Raw genomic sequence first — 13,632 nt, 5'->3', positions numbered from 1 at the left:
GTCGGCGCTCCATACATGGCTGTTGGGAAACTAAACTTAGGAAGTGCATCCAGAACACAGCAGTGCTCAGGAAACCCGCACAAGAAATATCATTGACTTCAGTGTCGATAAGACATCTGATACACAGTAGGTCCTCCAGAAACGTCCCCAAAGTGAACGTAGTTATTTGTATCTCTAGGTACAGAGTTTCTGGTCAGTAAACGTCTGTGCTGAGGTACCCAGCACACAGTAGTACCTCAAGGAAGGTTTGTGGTGCTCTAAATGGAGGGGAGGTACCAGGCACATAGTAGGTCTCTTATTGAACGGATGTTGGTGAGGTACCCAGGACATTATACTCTAGAAAGGTTTGTGGGATATAAGCGAAGGGAAGGTACCAGGCACATAGTAGGTCTCAGTGAACATGCCAGAGCAAGCTGAGCAGCACACAGTAGGTGCTCAGGAAGGGGTATTCCCATGCCCTCCCAGTGGGTCCTTCTGAGCCCAGGCAGCCCTCCCGCCCCCTCTGCCGCCTCACCTTTGTTGTAGAGAGAACCGTCGAAGTAGTAGCTGCCAGTGTAGAAGCCGGTGGCCAGCTCGATGAGGTGGCGAGCCCACGTGTTGCCGGCACCCGGGAAGCTGGCCAGAGCGATGAGCTGCTTGGACTTGGCTGGAAGAAACCTTCTGTCCATGCAGCGGTTGTCTGCAAAGGGCAGGGCACCGACAGGGGTCAGTGGCAGGGCCAGACGTAGCCTGTCCAGAAGGGACCAGGGTGTGAGTCCCACCCCTGCCACTTCCCAGCCGTGTGCCTCAGTGCACATGCTGGGACACCTTCTGGGCCTCAGTTTCCCCATCTGTAAAATGGGAGAAATGGTTCCTCCCTCACAGGGTTGATGTGAGGGTTGAATGAGATCATGTAAGAAAAGGGATGAGCACACTGTAGGGAGTCAACAAAATTTGCTAGGAGGGTGAGTCTTCTCTCCTGCCTCAGTGTCCCCCCAACACAGTGGTCACTCTCTAATACCTGCCCCCCCCCAACTTTTCTCCAGATTAAAACCCTCAAGTGGCATCCATCTACATGGGATCCAGTCCAAGATTCTTATCCTGGCATCCAAGCCCTGCGTGGCCCAACCCTTGCCTCCTCCCAGGCTCATCTCCCCCACCGGCTCGCTCCCTCACCCCTGCACCTGTTAGCCACCTGGTGTCGCTTCCCTTGCTCACGTGTGCTCTGCTCCTTCAGGCATGCTCTGCCCTCGGCCTCACTGCCTCCTACCTGCCTTTGCCAGGTGGACTGCTTCTAGAATTGGTGCTCCCTCCCTCCCTTCCCGCACTGCCTGGGCTATCATTACTATGCATAATATGTACTATAATATATGTTTCTCGGATAGATGGATGGATGGGTAGGTGGGTGGTTGGATGGGTGGTTAGATGGATGGATGGGTAGATGGGTGGTTGGATGGGTGGTTAGATGGATGGATGGGTAGGTGGGTGGACAAATGAGTGGGTGGGTGGAAGATGGGTGGATGGAAGGATGGATGAGTGGAAGGATGGATGCAATGGTGGTTGGATGGATGGGTGGAGAACAGTAATATCTACATTGTAGGGCTCTTATAAGGATTAAAGGAAATAATGCATGTAGTATGTTAATACACTAAAGAGCTCAAAAGGGTGGTTACTATTTTCCTCTAGCCCTCCACTTCCCCCTCTGTAAAATGGATTGGGGCAGGTGAGTACCATTCCAATACTCCTGATTCTTTACAGAGCTAACAGGAAGTATGTGCCTCAGCCCCTCCCACTGCAGTCCCTCCTGGAGGCAAGAAGGCACGGTGGGTGATTTCTTTCGGTCCGGTCCCTGCAGATAGAAGGGAAGCTGAGGGAAGGCCCAGCACAGGGGGCTCTGCAGTGGAAAAGGAAGAGAGAATCCTGGCTTTTCAGTCCCTGCCCTGCATCTCCACTCTGAGCCCATGACCTCAGCCCTTAGTTACCATGAAGGGACCGGCGGCAAACATCCTCCTCTGCTGGCTCCCCTGCCCCTTAGGCTCACAAGGCTTTCCTGCCTCCCACCCCCTCCTCCTCCCCTCCCACTTCCTGGAAGAAAGGGCCGCCTCCTGCTCTTGTGTCTTCTTCCCATCTCCTTCCTCCTCCCCAAGCTCCTCGCTCCATCAATTCCCCTGCATCTTTCTCAGCTGGCTCCACCACATTAGCATTCAAACGTGAACAAATAGCTCCATCAGTTAAAAAACCCTCCTCCAGCAGCCCCTCTCTCTGCTCACCCCACTCAGTCCTACTTCTGGCCGAGGCGTCCACACCCCATTCCATCTCCTCCTTCTATCTGCCCCCAGCTCTTGCCTCTCTGGGCTTCTCCCTGGTCCCTGCCCAGAGCCAGCTCCTGCTCAAGTCTCCAGCGACCACCCAGTGTTCAGCCCAGCCTCACCTCACTTGACTACTCAGCACCATCTGATAGCACCCATCACTCAACCCTTCTAACAATTCCTTTCAAGATTTTACACGGGCCTTTCCTGTTCTGCATTACCTGCCATTATTGAAATACACCATGAGCTGCATTGATTTCTCACAGCAGCCCCCCCCTTTTTTTTTTAGTGAGGAAGATCAGCCCTGAGCTAACATCCGTGCTAATCCTCCTCTTTTTGCTGAGGAAGACCGGCTCTGAGCTAACATCTGTTGCCAATCCTCCTCCTTTTTTCCCCCAAAGCCCCAGTAGATAGTTGTATGTCAGAGTTGCACATCCTTCTAGTTGCTGTATGTGGGACGCGGCCTCAGCATGGCCGGAGAAGCGGTGCATCAGTGCGCGCCCGGGATCCGAACCCGGGCCGCCAGCAGCGGAGCGTGCGCACTTAACCGCTAAGCCACGGGGCCGGCCCTCACAGCAGCCTTTTAAAAGGGCAATGTTTTAAGTCCTAATTTTAAATTCCAATTCGGCCACCTACGTGCTGGGTGACCTCAGAAAAATAATGGGTTCTGAGCCTCAGTTTCCTCACCTGTAACATGGGACTATTGACAGTGATCACGTCCCAGGGCTGTTAGGAGGGTTAAGTCGAGAATGCAGGTTGGGTGTTAGCACAGGGCCCACACACTGAGTGCCAATCGTCTGTAGCTCTAGTATCGTTGCTGCAGCCAGAGGCCCAGCTCTCTACTCCCACCACGCCGCATTTAATCCATTGTTCAGGGGAGAGCAGACTTTGGAAAAAAATAAACCACGTCTTTGCCTTTGCTGAAGCCTACGTAGGTGACTGGGAGTGGTTTTCACGGAGCACACTGCAAAAGAGAGCCTAGATGATTAGGAGTATGGTTATGTTTTATATTTTGATAAGGGTGTGAATTAGCCAGGCGCCATGGAATAGTACACTTAAAATTTGTGCATTTCGCTCTATGTAAATGTGACTACAAAAAATCATAAGCAAATATCGAATTATCATTTGTGATAGGCACACTGAAGTGTAATGATGTTGGCAACTTACTTCGAAATGCATCAAAAAATAAGGATGGAGGGATGGAGAAGTGGAAAGATGTATGATACAGTAAATATAACAAAATGTTGACAAATGGAAAATCTGTGGGATGAGTATATGAGTGTTCACTGTGTAATTCTTTCCATTTTTTTCTGGAGGTTTGACATTTTTTCGTAATAAAATGTTGGGAGGGAGAAAGAACCCGGCCTCTCAATTTCCCCAGAAAACAGAATTCTCCATTCAAATACATCCTGGCAGGCTAAGACCAACTCTGCAGTAAAGGATGTTGTTTTTAGCACCAAAAAGAAAGTGTATTTGGTTCTTAAGCTCCATAAATCAGAGCAGATGTGGAAGGCAGTATTGGATATAGCTTCGGAGTCACACAGACCTGGGTTCCAATCTGGGGTTGTCATGGCCTAGCTGTGTGACATTGAACAAGACTCTTCACCTCTCTGAGCCTCAGTTTACTCACTTGTAAAATGGGGCTAATAAACCTTAAAAGATTAAATGGATAATGCGTGTGAAGTATTTGCAATGTATGTTGAGAAGCTGTGGTTAAGAGTGCAGGCTCAGGACCCAGATTGCCTGGGTTCGAATCCCAGCTCTGCCCCGTCCTAGCTGTGTGACTCTGGCCAAGCTACTCAACCTCTCTGTGCCCAGTTGCCTCATTTGTAAAATGGTAATAATAGCTGCACCTATGTCATTGGACTGTTGTGAGGATTAGATGAGTTAATTCAGTCCAAAGGGCTTAGATAGTACCTGGCACACAGTAGGTGCTCAATACTTATTTAGTTCCCAGCAGGAACATCGGGGCTTGGCATATAACAGGTGCTTAATAAATGACAGCCATGGTGGACCAGGCTCTTGGCAGCCTGATGAACCGCATGACTCTTAAGCCTCCCCAGTGCGTAGGGATTGCAAGCATGACATGGAAAAATTGAAGACCAGTCACGGCCTGGGGGCAGGACACTGGGAATGAGCAAACTCGTCCATTAGGGCTCTTTGTCTGCTCTTGCAAAGGCTCCAGTGTCTGTTCTGCCCACATCAAAGCTGTTCACGGTCATGGGATAATTAATCTGAGTGTGACCCTCCCCCAAGCTGGGGCAACACAGATCTGCCCAGACCAACTCACCCTTCCTAGAAACTACCAAATGCTCATCCTTCCTCATTGGAGGATAAACAAAGCCAAGGGCCACACTCGCTAAACACGTTCCTGCTCACTGCATTCTTAGCAGGACTTCAGCCACCACTGGTACCCCCATCAGGCCAAACAGGGGAGGCGCATTGGTGGGGCTGCCCCTAGCTCTCACAGAACCTTAGTGCAAATCAGAAAAAGTCACCCTCCCCTTCCTCTGGGCAGATGTGCTGCCATCCAGGTGCACAGAATGACAGGCAGAGCGTGGGCTGGCTTTCAGGTACCACTTTTCCCGTAGGATTTGCCTGTGCAGTGCCCAACCTGCCCAACCATACATGGCGGCCTAGTTCTTGGGAGATGAAGAGGAGGTCTAGCCCAGTGGTGTTTTGTTGGCTCTCCAGGCTTCAGAGGGAGTGGGGAGGGTTCTTTGCACTGTGGGCAGAGGTTTCTACCAGGGGCTTTGGAGTCAGAGACCTGAAAGCAAATCACTCTCGTAGATGTGCAATTGTGGCCACTTCTGAATCCCTATAAGTTTTGCTTCTCCTGTCTGTAAAATGGGGATGATATTGCCCTGACCATAGGCTTACTGTGGGCTTTGTATCACTATGTGAGACGAGGCTTGGCATAGGACTGGTGCATAGTAGGTGGTCAGTATACTCAGATATTGGGAATCTTTCAGGGGTTTCTTTTGGGCTGAGTGTCCCAACAAGACACCTCTCCAAATGCCACCCACCTTTTATGATGCCTCAGTCAGGAGAAAAGGTTTTCATCCAGAGATTTTATAAAGGGCATGACCTCAGGCAAGTCCCTCAACTGTTTTAAGTCTCGATTTCCCTTCCTGTAAAGTAGGCACAATGATGGTTCCCATCTCAGAGGAGAGCTGAGGGGATTCAGGGAGAAAATGCAAATGAAGGACTCAACTCTCAGTCCAGCCCAAAGAATGTCCTTGAGAAACCCTGAGTGCCACCACCAACTCTAGCACCACTACCATCATCATCATCACCCCATCATCACCATCATCATCATCACCGTCATCATCACCCCATCATCACCATCACCATCATCACCATCACCATCATCACCATCATCATCATCACCATCATCATCATCATCACCATCATCATCATCATCACCATCACCATCATCACCATCACCATCACCATCATCACCATCACCATCATCATCATCATCACCATCATCATCATCACCATCATCATCACCATCATCATCACCACCATCATCATCACCACCATCATCATCATCACCATCATCATCACCACCATCATCATCACCACCATCATCATCATCATCATCATCATCATCACCATCATCATCATCACCATCATCATCATCACCATCATCACAGTCTGGTGGCCCCAAGAGAGGGAAGAGGAGATAAACAGTAACTGTGGGTTCCATTAGAAGAGGAAGGATAGAAGTGGATAGGAGGAGTGACCCGGAGAAAGAGAAGAAGAATTTAGAGACAAATTTACAGAACCCTAGAATTGGAAGGGCCCTTGGGGATCAACAATCTATAGCCGCATTTTACAGAGGGAGAAATTGAGGCCCAGAAAGGGGAAGTGACTTGCCCAGGATCACGCAGGGCATCTATATTGGAGACCCAGATCTCCCACTCCCAGCCAGACATCTTCCCACTCAGTCTCTGTCTCCATTATAGGGAAAGAGCCACCAAGGGGGACCTCAGGATGAGGGATAGAGATGAGGGTCTTTAGAACACCCCCCTTGCCTGGCGCCCTCCCTCTGTTGCCTATCCAGGATCTCTAAGCCTGGCCAAGTTCACCAGCCCTGCCCTCTGCCCTCTGCCCTCTGCCCTCTGCCCTGCAGAGTATGGAATGGACTGACCGGGGCACCTCTGGGAGGGGAGCCATTGGGAGACCATCTGGGGGTCGCAGGAGAGGCTGGCTTACCTTGGACCTGTGTCTGGTACACAATGAAGTAACTGGGGGTCCCGCAGCTCTCAAACTCCTCTGCGCTGCACTTCTGGGCACAGAGCTGTTCGTCTTCTCTCTCGTGGAGGGGAAATCGCGTGGTGGGGAACCCACAGTGGCAGGCAGTGCCCGCAAGGGCTGCCAGCGGGTACTCCTGGGGATGGAGTGGGACAGGAAGGCAGTCGCTAACCCCCTGGACTGCCCAGACTCTGAATGCATTCTCTTCTCCGTCACCCTCCCAACGCCAGGGTCCCCACACTTCCTTAGTGAACCCTACTTTTACGATTTAGCCCCATCTGTGAACCCCCTGTACTATTTTTCCAGCTTTATTGAGATATAATTGACAAACAAAAATTGAATATATTTAAGGTGTCCAACTTGATGTTTTGATATATGTATACCTTGTGAATGAATCTCCACAATCAAGCTAATTAACATATCAATCACCTCACATAGTTACTGTTTTTTTTTTTGTTTTCCTGTACTATTATTTATTTATTCGTTTCCTTTAAGTCAACTTGCCTTTTGAGACTTAAATTTCAAAGGAAACTTTGTATCACTCCCCAAAGTAGTACTGGTGAGGAAGCAGCACTTCCACACTTTCCACACTGTAATGGCAAATACTGAAGAAACCAACTATGTCATTAAATTCTAACTAGGCATCTCATCTGCCTGCCAAGACTCTGAGCCTGGGGTTGGCTCCATTTTTCCTATAAAAGGGAGATGAGTTGAGGGTAGGGAGGTGTGGAAGACACTTCAGCACTGAGATGAAGCTTTCTCCTGGAGGACTTGAAAGAAAACTGGAAAAGAAATGCCTTTCTCACAGTCAGGCATGGCACCACGGTAAATCCCCCCTGGTCTGACGGTGATACGAAGCCCACGCTTTGGGAAGAGCTGTCTGAATTCGTTCCTTTAAGGCCAAGAGGATTTTGATACCTACGTGTATGCACAATCTTTGTTGGGAGAGCTGCTCGCGATTGCTTTACTCGTTCTGCGGAACAGCTAAGTGGGAGCAGGATAGACCTGAGATTTGGAGGGCAACGGAGTGTTCTTTGTCCAATTTTCTTCTATTCCAGACCCACAGCCCTGAATTCTCCCAACCTTCCAGGACGCCTCTTAGGAGCAGAGCACGCACTCAGGAAATGCTTGGTGACTTGACGTCGCCTGGATGCCCTTAAATGGTTCTTGGAAGCCTCTCTGTGGGGGCTCTAGGGCAGCTCAGAAATTAAGAACAAAGATGTGGAGTCAGTCCCAGCTCTGCCACTTGCTTATGCTGTGAGCTTGGGCAAGTGACTTTCCTGTCTGAGCCTTGGTTTTGTCATCTGTGAAATGGGGGTGAGAATTCCCAACTCCAAGCCTTGCTGTGAGAGGTAAACTGTGTGATCCGTGGCGCAGAGGGCTGCACGGAGAAGGTGCTCAGTAGGCAGCCTCTGTGACGCTGCAGCCTCTCGGTCTTCCTGAGAGACGCTCCAGGGATTACAAGCCTCCATGAGAGCAACGGCCAAGCAAGGCGACTCAGAGCAGGTGGGGGCGTCTGGGATTTGGGGTGCAGGCTGAGCACCCAGGAGGAGCCACCAGGCAGGCCCCCAGCAAATGCCAGCGTCCTTGAGGATAGAGACCATACCTTGTTGATTTTGCATCCCCAGCACTGAGCACGAGGCCAGGCACAAAGTAGGTTCTCCTTAAATATTAGCTGAATGAATGAATGAAATGGGCAACTGCCTTCTTGTGGTGGGCGGGGGGCGGTTCTCCTGTGGACCCTCATGTAATTAGCTCATCTTGAGTGAAGGACAGAGCTCCTGAGACATCACTCAGTGTCAGTGATGCGCCAGCTCTGTGCCGGGTGTGGGGGGCACAAATGTTTAAGACACAGCCCCTACTCTTGGGGAGTTCACCGTCTGGCTAGCGAGGAAGGATAAACAGTCAGCCATCAAGGATCTCAGGCTGAGAAAGGACCCATAGATCATGCAGTCCAACTGCTATTCAATGCCCGACTTGTCAGCTGACACCCTGCCTCTGCTTGCACACCTCCAGTGATGGGGAACTCACTCTGTCCCCAGGTGGGATTGTCCTTGCCTCTACCTCGCAATCTTCTACTCACGCTTCTAGGCCCAGTTGAAGTGTTACCCTCATTCCTGAGCATTCCTCTCTATTAGAACAAACACACTTCCTCAGAGGGAAGAAACCGACCCTGTGTAACTCCTACCCCTGGTATCCACGGGAAATGGTCGCATCCCTCTCCCATGTCACAGATCACAGTGATGACCTCCCTCATCCCGGCTGGGCCATTGCTTCTCCAGCCAAGCATCCTGTTCCTCCAGCTGTTCCACCCCACCCCTTCCCGGAGTTCTGCGAGGAGGACCCTGGGCTCACCTTCTCTGTGCAGAGGTCCACGCACTTGTCCACGGACATGTTCGGCATGGCGGCCGTCACTGGCAAGGCCAGGGAGAGGTTGTTGGGTCTGCGGAAGCAGCCTCGGAAGACTGCACTTCCGTCTAGAGAGCCAGAGGGAAAAGGAACAGTCAGATCCAGGCTGCGAGACCACCTTCTGAAGGAAGCGCTTGTCAGCTGAGGCCCAGAGAGGGCAAGAGTCTTGCCCAAGGTCACACAGTGAGTCAAAGTGGAGACTAATGAGCTAGACAATTCCAAGAACATTCTCCTCAATCCTGGCATCTTTGTCAACAGTCCGGGTCACTGAGATGTTCTCACTGGGCCACATTATTCCCTTTTCTTGGTCAGCATTCCTATGTCTTGCTTCCTCCTTCTCGATGGTGGCAGCCTCGCCTCAGGGAAATGATAGATGCCATGGGGGTTCTCATGATCTCATCAGGAGAGGGCTGAGCATTTGAGGATTGAGAAAAGCCCAGGGCTGTCATGTCCTGCCTCACAGCACCAAGGTGCCCCTCTCTCTCCCACTGTCCTGGACTTTAGGGGGAACACCCGGGGCCCCAGGAGTCTCTGCCCACCCAGCACTGAGACCCCGGAAGGCTACAAGGGACTGATCTGTTGGAGGGACTCCCTTTAAGATAACCTAATCCAGAAATATCCCAGTTGCACATAGAAAATTTGGAGGCCACCGCTGTCCCTTCAATAGAAGTCGCCCCTTGAAAATATATTCAGAGATGTTGTCTTAGGCTGGTTTCCTAGAAGCAGAACCTGAGACAGCATTTTATTGAGGATGTGCTCTCAGGCAGGGGGGAAGCAAGACAGGGCAGGGGCGGAGCTAAGCAAGCACGTGCACTCAGCGGGGTCCCGCCTTCAGCCGGGAGTGTAAATTGCACCACAGAGTTGGTGTCACTCTAAGGAAAGGGGGCCGGGCTTGGCCCTGTGTGTCCCCCTCCCCGATGTCCGTCAGTTATTCTGTGGGACATAACCTCCGGGGAGAAGCTGCTCCTGTTGGGCCAAGGGTCATTTTTCACGCAAAGGGGCAAATGTGACCACTGGCCACCAACAGTCACCGCAGTAAAGGGGATTTGGGTGGACACCCATTGCGTCCACTGCAGATGTACACAAAGATTTATCAATAAGGATGTTCATTGCAGCATTTATTTAAATTAACACGTGAAAGACTGGAAACAACCCAGGTGTCCATCAAAGAAGTATTGGGCAAATAGAGCACGGAATGACAACACAATGGGAATCTATATCTCCATCAAAAATATCGGTGTCACTGTAGAGAGATGAAGATGTGTTCAAGATATGATGTTAAGCAAAAACTGAGAAGATAAACTCCACATATTATAAAATATCAGTTTTATCCAAATTTTATCCAAATTTTATCCAAAAATTATCTCTCAATATAATTCTCTAGAGGGACATATACTAATATGTTAAGAACCATGGATATCTCTGAGTAGTAGGTGTCATGGTTAAGTTTTATGTCAACTTGGCTAGGCTATGGTGCTCAGTTGTTTGGTCAAACATTGGTCTAGGTGTTGCTGTGAAGGTATTTTGTAGATGTGATTAATATCTACAAACAGTTGACTTTAAGGAGACTTACAGGAGATTACCCTCGATAATGTGGGTGGGCCTCATCCAATCAGTTGAAGGCCTGAAGAGCAAAAGCTGAGGTTTCCCAGAGAAGAAGGAATTCTGCCTCAAGACTGCGGCATTAACTCCTGCCCTGCTGCCAGCCTGCTGGCCTGCCCTACAGCTTTCAGACTCGCCAGCTTCCACAACTGCATGAGCCAATTCCTTAAATAAATCTCTTAATATATATATGTATACCCACACATCCTACTGGTTCTGTTTCTCTGGAGAACTCTGACTGATAGAGTAGGATGGTAGGCAATTTTTATTTCCATCTTTTTGTAAAGCTCTTTTCTAACTTTCTCTAAGGTGAACGTATTTTTTGCGTGTGATATAGACAAATTAAAAAAAATAAAAAGGGGCTCCTGTCAAATTTATCAAAAGGCTCCTGATGCCTATTTAAAATTGGGTTCAGCTGTTCTCAAATCTGAGTTGTATATACCTTTCTAGAAGTGCAGCTTTCACAGAAAACAAAGGACGCTGTTGATAGAGCACAGATCAAAGCCAGGAGCACAAAAATAGGCATCATCTATCGAGGACCTTCTATGTGTGATCCCCTCTGCTGAGAACGTTACAAAAAGCATATCATGTTATCTTCTTGAAAATTCTGCCGGGTCTGGGGTAACAGAGAGGGGAGGTTACGTGACAAACCTGAGGATCCACCATTAGCAAAAAACTTACCAAGGATTATGTCAGAAACAAAATATTAACCCTTGGGAAAAAGCGGAGCGAGTTGCAAAAACCTTGCACCTCCATCTATATCTATATCTGGGTCCATCTAGAATGCAAAACCACTTTTTTAGCATATACATATATATTTATATTTATGTGCATGGAATTACTCCCTGGGCAGAAGGATTGGAGGGGGGCGCTGTTTAAGAATGATAATCTAAAATTTCAGCTGTCAAAGGCACCCTCGTGATTATTTCTATCACCTAGCAGGTAGCCTGAGGTTGTTTCTTGTGGAAGTAAATCTAGTAAACTGAGAAGACATCAGGAATTTGGTCTAACGGCTGATTTCCGGAGCATTCCACAGGCTCACACCATCCGGTACGACCTCCTCTTCCCCACCTCTCACTCCACGCTGGTGAGACGGCGGCAGCGGTGGTGGTGGTTGGGGTGCTGCTGACTCACTGAGTGGTCCTCCAGGCCTCAGTTTCCCCAGGCGGGGAGAGGGGGTTAGACTATGCAGTGGTTCTCTTCTGTACAGGACAGCCCTCCACCCCCAAATGAGGACTTGTCACACCCCCAATGCCACTAGTGTCCCATGGGAGAACACTAGACAGTCTCCCATCCCGTGGCCTGGGATGCTCGGAAGGAAGCGCCGAAAGTTCATCAGTCACCCCAAGGAAGATTCCATCATGCTCAGAGAATGTGCCATAGAAGATGAGGACAGGGAGGGGGGTCAGACATCTGAGCTAAAGATCTACGGCGACGAGGAAGGAGGCCCGAAGCACCGTGGGCAAACCGTCACTTAACCAGAAAACTCAGCCAGATGACAACTCAGGTCACGGGGCAACGAGAGACTGGCCTTGCTCTAAAAAATAAGGAGTCACCCTCTCTCTTTAGACTCCGCAAACGTTTATGGAGCCCCCACTGATGGCAGGCTCCGTGCTGGGAGATTTGGACCCATTTAGTCTTCACAGCAGCCATATGACGTAGATGCTCCGGCTACCTCCACTTCACAGATGAGAAAACTGAGGCTCACAGAGGCCCGGTGGCTTCCAGCATCATAAAGCCGTCACATGACAGAGTGAGGTCAAAGCCAGGTTTTTCTGTCTCCCAAGTCTGTGCTTCTTCCAATAATAGCAATGCTGTTATTATGCTTAGATGCCGATAGTAATATCACAGCATCTGCTGTTATCATTATAGCTACCATATATTGGTCACGTGCCACCTGCCGGCAGCTAGGCTGAGCCGTTCCCACGTGCAGCCTCATTGAACCCTCACATCAGCCTGGTGGTATAAGGATTCCCATTTTTACAGACAAGGAAACTCAAGCCTCAGAGGGCTGAAGCCACTTGACACAAGTCACCCAACTTATACGAGGCGGAGCAGAGACTGGACTTCTAGTCTGAGATCTTCCCACTCTTGATATTATCAAATGCTGTCTGTGTGCCTGACACTGTGTAAACACTCGATATACTTTATTCTCCTGATCCCTACAAGGAAGGTCTCATTCTCCCCATTATACAGATGGGGAAACAGAGGCTCAGAGCGGGGAAGTGACTTGCCCAAGGCCACACAGCTGATCAGCAGCAGCATCTGGATTCCAACCCAGGAATGTCCAAGTCCTCACACTCTCTGGGCCGTCCCTCTTTAAGAAATCTCTTCCAGGCCTTGTTTTAGCATTTTCAAAACACTGTGACATTTATTTTCTCTCTCATGCCCTTGACATTCACTTTCGGCCACTAATCATTCACAAAGTCAGGGCTGTCACTCTGGGGTCTCTTGACACTGGAGTCTGATTCTCTCTAAGTACCCAAAGATGCCCCAGTCTTGACCCTGAGTCTCCAGAACCATATTTAAATCGCTAACCTGCCTCTTCCCCACCAGGACTCTATTCGAAGGCTCCTTCTATAACCCCCTGGGTCACAGCTGGGGCCTGGAGGGTTGCTATGGGCAACGGTGTGGGGGTTGAGGCCAAGGGAGGCCTCTTCGGGACTGGGACAGTCCTGGGTACACTTTAGGGGTCTGAGGCCCACCAGCTCTTATCCCCTAGGGTGGATCGTTCCTGGAGTCCCCTTGCACCACGCTGGGGGGGGATCTGAGACCCCCAACACAGGACTGCTCAGGGGGAGACAGAGCTGCAGGAGAAGGGGTGAAGGGTCTTTGGGCATGCATGGGGGTGTGTGTCTGTCTGTGCATCAGTGGAGCGGGAGGGGCTGACCTGTGGGTCTGGTTGTAGCGAGGGTGCGTTTGGGAGGTGGGACACCTGTGCACAGTGTGTGTGACAGGGGGCAGGGTATGCATCTCGTGTGTGTGTGACTGTTTGTGGCAGTGTGAATACAGATCACCTTGTTTGGGCAGGTGGATGCCGAGCTCTGAGACTACAAATGTGGCCCTGTAGACC

At 50.1% G+C, this 13,632-nt stretch overlaps 1 protein-coding gene across 1 annotated transcript in view; it reads right to left on the bottom strand.

Annotated features, from left to right (window-relative positions):
- Nucleotides 1-13,632, bottom strand: part of WSCD2 (WSC domain sialate O sulfotransferase 2) — a 50,512-nt gene that overhangs the window by 13,304 nt on the left and 23,576 nt on the right. Inside the window, exons 4-6 of the mRNA XM_004429858.3 lie at nucleotides 8,904-9,025; nucleotides 6,510-6,684; nucleotides 515-679 (exon numbers count right to left, since the gene is read on the bottom strand). Of these exons, the coding sequence (XP_004429915.2) occupies nucleotides 515-679; nucleotides 6,510-6,684; nucleotides 8,904-9,025 (462 nt within the window). The remainder of the gene's footprint in view (nucleotides 1-514; nucleotides 680-6,509; nucleotides 6,685-8,903; nucleotides 9,026-13,632) is intronic.

Source organism: Ceratotherium simum, chromosome 35 (genome assembly GCF_057802395.1).
Source record: "Ceratotherium simum simum isolate JZ-2026a chromosome 35, ASM5780239v1, whole genome shotgun sequence".
Lineage (NCBI taxonomy): Eukaryota > Metazoa > Chordata > Mammalia > Perissodactyla > Rhinocerotidae > Ceratotherium > Ceratotherium simum.
The sequence above is the reverse complement of the archived record's forward strand: the minus strand, read 5'-3'. Positions and strand labels throughout refer to the sequence as shown.